This window comes from Octopus sinensis, linkage group LG1 (genome assembly GCF_006345805.1).
Source record: "Octopus sinensis linkage group LG1, ASM634580v1, whole genome shotgun sequence".
In the NCBI taxonomy this organism is placed as follows: domain Eukaryota; kingdom Metazoa; phylum Mollusca; class Cephalopoda; order Octopoda; family Octopodidae; genus Octopus; species Octopus sinensis.
In genome coordinates, this window is record NC_042997.1 from 132585428 (window position 1) to 132596964 (window position 11537).

Sequence of the window (11537 nt, forward strand, 5' to 3'; positions counted from 1 at the left end):
TATAAAGGAAAAGGAGTAAGAATAATGTGTGGTAACTACAGATGTATTGCTCTACTATCAGCTTCTGGCAAGGTTCTGGTAAATATTCTTACCCGCCTGAATGGGTGTCTCGTAAATGATGTCCTATCTGGATCCCAATGTGGCTTCCGATCTGGTAGTGGAACAATGGATATGATTTTCATAGCAAAGCAAGACAGATGCAGGAAAAGTGCTATGAGCAGAATTTGTATCTTGTCCTGAGTATTGGAGCGATCGTGCACAAGCACCGATTACGTTGGTCCGGATACCGTATTAAAATAAAGGATAGAAGGATCCCGAAAGAGATGCTATATCGGGAACTTGTTAGTGGAAAGTTACCCCGGAAGAAACCAAAGCTGCGATTTAAGGACTGTGTCAAATCTTCATTAAAGGGCTGTGATATGCAGGAGACCGACTGGGAGAGCAATGCCTGTCATCTCCACAGATGGAGGAAGTAGGTTAAGGAGGATGTCGACACCTTTGAAAAAGCTCGTATTTAAAAGAGCAAGAATTTAAGCCTGCCTGAAAGCACACTGCTAGCGTAGTGGATGGGGAAAACTTGGTTTGCAATGTTTGCAGTCATGTATGCTTGTCAAGAGCAAGGTTTATTTGCTACCAACAGAGTCGCAAATGCAAAATATAAGTTAGTCCTAGAGCGCACAATATTCCTAAAGGTCAGCACTGGTCTTCCTCGGTGACGAGTAGACGGCCATCATACACACGCGCGCGCACACACACATATATATGTATATATATATATATACATATATATATATATATATATATATATATATATACATAAAGTTACTTACCACATATACATACATGTATATGTTGACATATCTATAAGTGTGTGAATGTGTTTATATGTATATATGTATGTATGCATATACACACACATGTATATATATGTCTGACGAAGTGACACTCTCATGTCTACAACCACAAACAAATTTTTGCATAAACTGGCGTTGCAAGCTGAGTTAGTACAGAAACGTTTGTAGGGTATCACTAAAGATGTGTTAAAGAATTTCTTTTTCTTTTTATCTGGGCTATATATGAGTGCAAGTAAGTACATAATTGTATATATATATATATGTATATATATGTATATGTATATATATATATATATATATACAATTAGGTACTTACTTGCACTCATATATAGCCCAGATAAAAAGAAAAAGAAATTCTTTAACACATCTTTAGTGATACCCTACAAACGTTTCTGTACTAACTCAGCTTGCAACGCCAGTTTATGCAAAAATTTGTTTGTGGTTGTAGACATGAGAGTGTCACTTCGTCAGACTTGCATCAAGGGTAGACTATCGTCAGACTTGCATCAAAGGTAGATTTCCAGACATTGATGTTTGCCATATTTCGGGAGGAAACAAAAAGTAAATAAAAGTGCAGTTAGGGGATGAGTATTTACCAGAGACTTCATGTAGGAAGGACTTAGAAGAAGGATACTTAATCCCCAGATCACGCATTACACATAAATCTGGATTGCCGCTTTTTTGCTTCTAAGTATATCTTTGCGTAATGTTAGCAAAAGCTAGCTGATAGCATAGATTTTTCCTCCGTTAAAGTGCATGTCATTTTCTTCAGCCCATTTATACGTGACATCAAGTTATTTCTGTAGAAGATTAACGTCGGAAGGTTACTAGACTGCTTGTGTAGTACTTTTGCGTCATTGGCATAGATAGTAAATGAAATTGTCTATGTAAATGCTGGCGTGTCCGAATGAGTCACGATAAAAAGCAGCGGCTCCCCAAGACAGTCACTTGAGGAACTCCACCCACTATAACTGTTACCTTGGAGACTGCAATATATATATACATGTATATATATATATATATATATATATATATATATATATATATATATATATATATATATATATATGTGTGTGTGTGTGTGTGTGTGTGTTTGTGTTTGTGTGTGTATATATATATCAGCATATATATATATATATATATATATATATATACATAAATATAAACATACATACATACATACATACATACATACATACATACATACATACATACATACATACATACATACATATATATATATAGGCGCAGGACTGGGTGTGTGGTAAGTAGCTTGCTGACCAATTTGGTAGACGGAAACTGAAAGAATTCAGTCGTATATATATATGTTTGTCTGCCTGTGTTTGTTCCCCCATTATCACTTGACAACCGATGTTGGTATGTTTACGTCCCCCTCACTTAGCGGTTCGGCAAAAGAGATCGATGGAATAAGTCCTGGGGTCAGTTTGTTCGACTAAAGGTGGTGCTCCAGCATGGCCACAGACAAATGACTGAAACAAATGAAAGAAAAGAATATATATATATATTATATATATATATATATATATATATATATATATATATATATATATATATATATATATATATATAACACACATATATACATAAATATATATGGTGGCTGCCCCCTCGTTATCGAGGTATGGCCATTGCACGAAGCTTAATCAATGTTGTTATCGTGCAATGCCTGTGCAAGATTTTTTTTAAAGTGAGGAAAGGCTGTGCACTGAGTCACTCCCACTCACTAAGCAACACCAGCCATAATCCGAAAAGAAGAACAAGTCAACATCATCGGTAGTCACTGAGCCGCAGGTTTTATGTTATCTCAGTTACCTGAGTTACCTTCTCCTAGAAGGATGCTCTAACAAATGCTAGGAGTCCTTCACTCCCAATGGTTTATCTGCACGATCGAGTATTCAGTTCGATTATTTCTATGTCCCCGCACATGATACAGCCTTAGGACAGTTATTGGATGGCCGTTGACTCTCAAGAGTTCCTCCGCCCTTTGACGGGTTTTGCTTTTTATCCCGCAGGGTGTCCAACAAACACCCTCCTCACCAAGCAAGCTTGGTGGAGTTGCCGGTTTAGTCGCCGACGACCCAACCATGCAACAGGTTGTACTGGGTTACATGTTACCAGTGGCACTCGAAAGTGACCTGACATAAATACACACATATATACATATACATTACAAACACGCGCGCACACACACACACACACACACATACCAGTGATTCCCAAACTTTTCATGCCAAATTGTAATATCGCCCACCTATCGGCCAAAAAATGCTCCATTGCCCACCTGTGTATAAAACTCCCTGATGCAACCTCCCCATCACAAAATCCCCTATGGCCCCAACTTGTATAATTTGACACATACACAATATCGTAGACTCGTAGCCCTGTTAGTGCCATTTTAACTAAATATACGGTTGTTTACAAATCCTTCATTTTGGGTTTAGTTTTGCCATTAGTGTGAATAAAATTCTAACGTTAAGTCTATATTATGCAGACATATTATCTTCTGGAAACTTGCGCTTTCTTTAACACTGATTTTCATTTTCCCCAAATGAACCATTAATCAGAACTACTGATGCAAAAATAATTAATGATTGTACTCATAGGGAAAAGAATAAAACTTTTTAATGAGAACTGTGTATCTGGTGCGATGCAGCTAGTGCAGATACATTGGCTTTCAAACTTGCCAACTTTAGCCGCAAGTCTTCTCGTTGTATCATATCCAGTCCAATACTTTTATAGGAAAATAAAGTTTCAACATGGCTAAAACCAGATTCAACCAGGTATGAGGCAGGGAAGGCAAGCAAAAGTAATTTAAGATGTTTCCACGGATTGTGGTAGGAATTCAATATACTCTGATGGCACCACAAACCTTCTTTGCCAATATGGCGATATCGCACTGTGGCGTCATTGTCATTTTGTAATTCTATCAATTCCTCCTGAACATCATCCACGCAATCGACTGTATCGACCTCAAACGGATTCCTATACCAATTTGGAATATTCTGCGCAATAACATCTTGAAATCGCTCCACCATGTTATCGTGCAATGATTGTAAATAGTTGCGATATGTAGTTAAATCCTCATCCATCAATTCATCTTTCAAAGAATCTGGCTCAGGAAATTGGTAGAATTGACGTTTTGAAGTGTTAGTCTTAAACAACAATTTGGAAATGGAGGTTGTGATAAATGATTTACAATCAACGAGAGTTTTTCTGTTTCCTTGCAATAACTTGTTCAAATCATTTAATTTTGTGAATATATCACTAAGAAAAAAGATATCGCACCATGCAACCATCAATGACGCGGATAGTGGAATATCTTCAAAGAAAAAGATATTATATAAAAGAGTCCAACATAACGTAAAACACAGTTTCTTTTCGACAGCCACCGCACTTTGGTATGGAATAAGAGTTTAGTATGGTCCTCATCATTTCTCAGACAGAGTTGACGGAAAACTCGATCAAAGGACTAGACTTGAATTTGTTCACAGCCTTGATAACTAACTTTAGCGCATCATTCAATCTACTGCTCATATTTTTTGCCACTAAATGCTGCCGGTGTGCCAAGCAATGGGCGGTTAGTATCTGGTGGGAAATTTCACATTATCCTTGAAGGGGCTCCATCAGACGCACAGGCAAGAATATTACTGAGTGAGATATGTTCAAAAAGACTTGAGAGTGTGAAAAATAGTTGCACCTTTTGAATCAAGCGGCAATTTCTCTGTGAACAGCATTTCCTCACAAGGTTGAAGGCCTTTGCTGAAATACCGAACATAGACCATCATCAAACATCGATTGACCACAATAGTTAAATCATCCACTTGTATAGAAAATTCAGAACACTGGAGAATATAACTTATTTATTTTTTGGAGTTTTCAGAAAATGTTTGCGAATTTGAATTCTATACGTGAGGCTTCATACAATAATCTACCCCACCCATCAAAAATAAATTTGTAGTGGAGTGTGATTTAAGGCCTAGGCCTATTTGGTTGCTATTTTTAGCACGCATGACAACCATCTCAATGACTACGACAAAAATATTCGATCGATAAACAAGTCCGCTTTTTTAATATGCGAGTAGTCACATCGATAAAAGTGCATCATTATTCTAGGCATGCCTAGATATCAGTAAATGCAGACTTAATTTTTAAAAATTCATTGTCACCCACAAAATGTTCATATCGCCCACCATTTTTTAGAAATTTGTCCATTGCCCACCTGTAAGTTGAAATGGCCCACTTTGAGAAGCCATGGTATATACATCTATATATTATTCTATACACATTCACAAAAAATTAAAACAATATATATATATTTACATACATAGAGAGTGCGGTGAATATATTGTCGTCTAAATTACGCAAAAATGAAGATAACACTGACATCTCATTTCAACAGATATATTTACCAAAATTACTTAAAAATCTTGAAATACTAAAGAGTAAATTTAATCAATGAAATCACCATTGGCTCCAAACACGACCTCCAGACGACTCCAGAATCTCCTGCAACTCTTCTGGACGAACTCCTTGTTTATGTTGTTGGATACTGCCATAAACCTCGCCTTCAGTTCATCTTTGGTGTTATAAGGAATTTTGCTGGTCTCTTGGTCAACTGCGCCCTACATATTATAACCAAGGGGTTTGCAGTCTGGGGAGTTAGGTATGTAGCTAGATGTTAGGGGTGATGCGGTCGCAAAAATTGTCAGACAACCATGACTTAGTGCTCCTGCTTGTGTGGCTTGGCACAGAGTCCTGTTGGCAGCCACTCTCTTGACTCAGGGCAACACTACCTCCTCCGGATACTTGATGTAGGCTTTCATGTTGAGACTAAGGCCGCATGAGAAGATGAATGTAGGTATAACATCGCCATCACTAGTGATCACCCCAAGCATCATGATGTTGACTGGATACTTGTTTTTATCACTCTTGGTACATGTCCTCAGATTACACTGTCCTCAGACTGAAACACTTACGTTCTGAAATGTTCGTATTGGAGCTTCTGGCGCAAGTACCAAGTAGTGAAGTATGTCGTTTCCAAATTCCTAGCAGAGTGAATTGTATCATGATGCTGTTTTTCTCACAGACGGTATACAACTGACCCTACTATACTGTGTAGTCGACAAAAGCAAAAGCAATTATGTCCATGAGCGAAAGTAAAAATAAAAACGGCGACAATTTACCCATCGCACTCCATATATGTATGTATATATATATGTATGTGTGTGTGTATACACACAATATATGTGTGTATATAAATATAAGTATTTATACATATATTAAATGTTAAGGCTCTAGCAAAAAGTTTTTAAATATAGTTAAAAAAAGTTTTTCTAGGAATCATAAATATCATCATATATTTAATAGATCATCGATTAAAATATCCTTCTCTACAACACCAAAAATAGGACCTATTATAGCCTGTTCTAATAAAAGAAAAATTAGTAAATATAAAAACAGATGTAATAATAATAATAATAATAATAATAATAATAATAATAATAATAATAATAATAATAATATCAATAATAATAATGATAATAATAATAATAATAATAATAATAATAATAATAATAATAATAATAATAATATTAATATTAATAATAACCAGCTCGACAGGAAAATAAGAAAACTGTTGACAATGCATAGAATGCACCACCCTAAGGCAGATACAGAACGACTTTATCTGCCAAGAAAAGAGGGAGGCCGTGGTCTTTTGCAACTTGCAACAATAATGAATATTGCTACAATTGACCTAGACACCTACCTGAAAAAGTCTGAGGACTGGATGTTAAAACTTGTCTCAAAACATGAAAACAAGAAAGTATTATACTCAGTAACAAAACAGGCAAAGGAATATCTAAGTGAATTCCGAATACAACCAATTTCGGAATTAGAGATAGACATACAAGAAACAATCACAGAAAAACCAGGCACATGAAAATCCGTGCCAAAACTGGGGCCTTAGATATTCTGAATAATAAATGGCAAGAAAAACCTCTCTATGGCAAATACCCAAAGAGAGCGAATAATACAGATATTGACAAAGCCCTGACCCATCAATGGCTAATGGCCTCTGGCTTAAAATCTGAAACAGAAGGGTTTATCATAGCAGCTCAAGATCAATGCCTACCAGCAAGAAACTACCAGGCCAACATATTAAAGAACGGCAGTAGCCCAACATGTCGTGTATGCCGACAACAAAATGAAACCATTGATCATGTTGTCTCCAAATGCAGTCTCCTAGCGCCTACAGAGTACTTCAACAGGCATGATAGAGCTGCACAATATATTCACTGGGTAATCTGCAAAAACCTGGATTTCCCCATGAAAAAAACTGGTGGGAACACAAACCACCCCCAGTGCTTGAAAATGACCATATCTCACTCCTCTGGAACTTCACCATTCAAACTGACAGAAAGATAGATGCAAATAGGCCAGACATCATATTGAAAGACTTCAGACAAAGAACATGCCTCCTCATTGATATGACTGTCCCAATCGATATAAACGTATCTGTCAAGACCTACCAAAAACTGAGCAAATATAAAGATCTTGAAATAAAAATCAGCAAAATGTGGAACCTGAAGACTAAAACAATACCTGTTGTCATAGGTGCCCTGGGAATGATAGCGAAAGGGACTGATTGCTACCTAACTCAGATACCAGGAAACCCCAAAATGGCAGAAATTCAAAAGATAGTGCTCATGGGAACTGCTCATATCCTACGCAAAATACTCTCTATGTAATCCCAAGGTTTAACACAAACTTTTTTTTAAAAATCTATGTATTAGACATTCACTAGTACAACCCCCACCCAAAAAAACCCCAAATATATGGCACACTAGGCATAACAACAACGTGAACTTCCAACCTCTGGGTGAGACTTGGAGCCAACTTTTACAGACATAAAGCAAAAGTCAAATATAGAATGATAATAATAATAATAATAATAATAATAATAATAATAATAATAATAATAATAATAATAATAATAATAATAATAACAACGTATAGAAGGTGGTAGAGGCCTTATACAGCTGGAAAACTACTATAAAATAACCACCATAGGACTGCAAAAATATCTACTTCAGAAGGAAGGAAAACTGATCCAGATAGCGGCAAAACACGAGCAAAACAAAAAACTGTTCTCAGTATTTAAAGAAGCTGACAAATACAAACAAGAAATCATACCACCTAATAAACATGAAGAAGAAGAAGAAGATGAAGAAACAACAAAAGCTATAAAAAAAATGAAATCCAAACTAAAAATAGAACAGCAACGAACCATGATAAAACGATGGCAAGAAAAGCCCCTTCATGGTAAATACTGGACTAAACTAAACGCAAAAGAAATAGACAAAGAAAAATCCCAGCAATGGTTGAGAAGCTCAGGACTCAAAGCAGAAACAGAGGGATTTTTAATTGCAGCACAAGACCAAAGCCTCCCCACCAGAAATTACCAAAGACATGTAATGAAAAGAAATATTACAAGTAACTGCAGAATATGTGGAGATGGACAAGAAACAATAAATCATATTATCTCTAGCTGCCCAGTCCTGGCTAAGAAGGAATATATTCACAGACATGACAGAGTTGGAACTTACATACATTGGAAGCTATGCCAACATTATGGAATAACAACAGAAAAAAGATGGTATAATAATAATAATAATAATAATAATAATAATAATAATAATAATAATAATAATAATAATAATAAGAAGAAGAAGAAGAAGAAGAAGAAGAAAAGAACTAATAACAGGAGTATATGTAATATTCATAATACTGGAACACCTATCAATAATATTAATATAAATTCTAACTACAATACATGCCTTCGATAATATACCACAAGCTATTAATGATAATAATAATAATAATAATAATAATAATAATATGATGATGATGATGATGATGATAATGATAATAACAATAATAATAATAATAATAATAATAATAATAATAATAATAATAATAATAATAATAATAATAATAATAATAATTTAAAAGCAATAAATATATCTAACTCTACGATAAATAATATTACAATAAATTCAACAATAATACCACACACCACAAATAACCATAACAATAGTAGACACTATTCATCTGAACAGAAATATAATAATAAAAATAAGAACTGCACATGTAAAAATATAAAATTATGTCCTTTAAAAGGCAATTGTAGAAGATTTAATGTGATATACAAATGCAGAGTTACATTAATTAATAATTCACAAAGTAAGGTATATATAGGTAGTTCCGTCAAATTTAAGCAAAGATTTTTAGCGCATATACACTCCTTTAAGCCAAATACAGCCACCAATACGACGTCATTAGTTGCATATATACATAAACTTAAGGAAAACAAAATTAACTATAAATTGGAATGGTCTATAATAGATTCAGCCATACCATACACGCATAAATCAAATAGTTGCCGTCTCTGTATGAAAGAATCACTGTATGTATTATTATGTAAACATAGGAACTTAATAAATTGTCAGTCAGAAGCACTTTCAACATGTAGGCATAGGTTTTATAAAACCTTTAAATATTATCGGAAATCTAATAAAAATTTAGATTAATAAATATATATAGACTAGCTTAAGGTGACCCGCTCTACGCGCGGGTGAGGTTGTGGTTCTTACTTTCTGTTGCTTCCTTTGTTTCTTATCGCCACATTCTCCCTCTTTGTTTCTTTATCCATTCTCATTTTCCCACTCTCTTACTCTTCCTTTCTCTCGGACTATCCCTTCCACTTTACCATGTTGAAAATTTGATTGAAATCGGGCAAAAGGTGTCCGATCTAGACCCCCAAGTGTCCCCCCAAATCAATAAAATCCCGGTTTTCACACCAAGGCAACCACTGTATCGCCACAAAACGTCTCCCAATCAATTTCCCAACTCAAGCTACCACCTCCTGTAAATTTTAATCCCGTTTCAGCCCCATTTAGACCCCTTTTTACATAAAAATCTAATTTGTATCAACGTTCGCCTTCTTCATTTTATAGGTTAGATATACCGGGGCTTGCTCGGGATTAAAATAGTTTATTATTGTTTTACTTGTTACGACATTATAACTCGATTTCATTCGGGTCTACGCAGGCCATCGCCTAGAGGCGATGCCTTGAGCAAACTCAAAGTTGCCATGCCAAGTCGCTAGCACTTCTAACATAGGTGAGCATATTTTCAGCTGAATCCGATCACATATGCACACATTATATATATACATACGCATTAAATATGTACATATATACGCATTATATATACATGTCTACAGACACACACACACACACACACACACATATATATATATATATATATATATATATATATATATACACACATATATACAAATATATACACTTTATATATATATACATATATATATATATGTATACACATTATATATATATTTATATACACACACATATATATATATATAAATTAACACAATATATCTGATTAATAATATTTGTCATGATTGTGCGATGGTGGTGGGCGACAATAATTTACCGTTCTAAAAGACGGGAATATTTAAATTGCTGCTGCTACTGTCACGCTTTCTCTCTATAGATACAGAGACATGTGAGAGAGGTGGTGAGAGAAAGAGTGACAGAGAGACGGTGATGCTGTCAAACGTAGTTATAGAGAGAAAGTTATAGAGAGATAGTGCAGACAGACGTACAGAGAGAGAGAGAGAGAGAGAGAGAGAGATAGAGAGAGAGAGGATGTGGAAGAAAGAGTGACAGAGCTGGCGAAGGTGGCGGGGGAAAGATAGTGGAAGCTGTCAAACGTCGTTATAGAGAGAAATTGGAGGGAAGGGAGGAAAGAGAGAGAGAGAGACGGTGGAAGACAGGCAGATATGAGAAAGTGAGAAACGACAAGCACTTGTCAATGTGTGGGTTTTTTTGCCCTAGTAACCACAGCTTTTGAGATAAGGATTTCTAACCTAGCCCACTCACATCCTCGCCTCTTTTTACACGTTCCTGTAAATTTTGGAGCGAATCTGAGCGCATTTAGTGCCACTTAACCCGTTCCAATGCCAAAACCAGACAAACAAACTTTTGTCGCATTTCAGATTTATAATATAGAGATTTTTCCTTTTTGTGCTATTAAAATATAGGGTGATACTTACAAGTTGATAGATAGATAAACTGATTAGAATTATTTGACTATAAGTAAACTTACAAGACATAAATTATAAATTATACATTAAATAAAGATTGAATATATATTCTTGGAATTAGCACCCGGATACATCTAACCTATAACAAAAGGACAGTTATAATTGCATTAAATTAAAAAATCTAAAATTTTAATTGGCATCATCCAATTATAAAAATAAAAATAAAAATATAAAAAATATTTTGACCAATTTATAATTTTATAACTTCACATTCCTTAGTGCAAGCCTTCTGTTGTTGGTACGTTTTACTTTTTCTCTGTGTTTTGTTTTGTTTAAGTACTGTGGTGAATTATTGCTACTGTTGTGTTGAAAAGAACTGTTGTTTGCTTTTTTGGAAGCTGCTTGTTGAAATTCCCCCCTATGGGGGAATTATTGTTATTATATCTTGTGGCTTTTTAAGCCAATTTTGTATTTCACCTGAAGCAGGTGAAGAAAGAATTTCACTGGCAGTGACACCGAGAGAATTA

General features: G+C 35.1%; 1 protein-coding gene across 1 annotated transcript; it reads right to left on the minus strand.

The window, feature by feature from the left end:
• Positions 1-3496: 3496 nt before the first annotated feature.
• Positions 3497-5698, minus strand: LOC115222394 (SCAN domain-containing protein 3-like). Its single transcript, XM_029792634.1, has 2 exons — positions 5669-5698; positions 3497-4027 (listed from the first exon to the last, which is right to left on the minus strand). Exons 1-2 carry the CDS (start codon positions 5696-5698, stop codon positions 3497-3499), a joined length of 561 nt encoding a protein of 186 aa, XP_029648494.1.
• Positions 5699-11537: the final 5839 nt, after the last annotated feature.

Excerpts from the sequence above, each read along its gene's own strand:
- LOC115222394 (XM_029792634.1), bottom strand. The coding sequence starts at position 5,698 with ATGAAAGCCTACATCAAGTATCCGGAGGAG. Across the intron at positions 4,028-5,668 it reads ACATCAAGTATCCGGAGGAG|ACTAACACTTCAAAACGTCA; the intron begins GTAGTGTTGCCC and ends TTGTTGTTTAAG.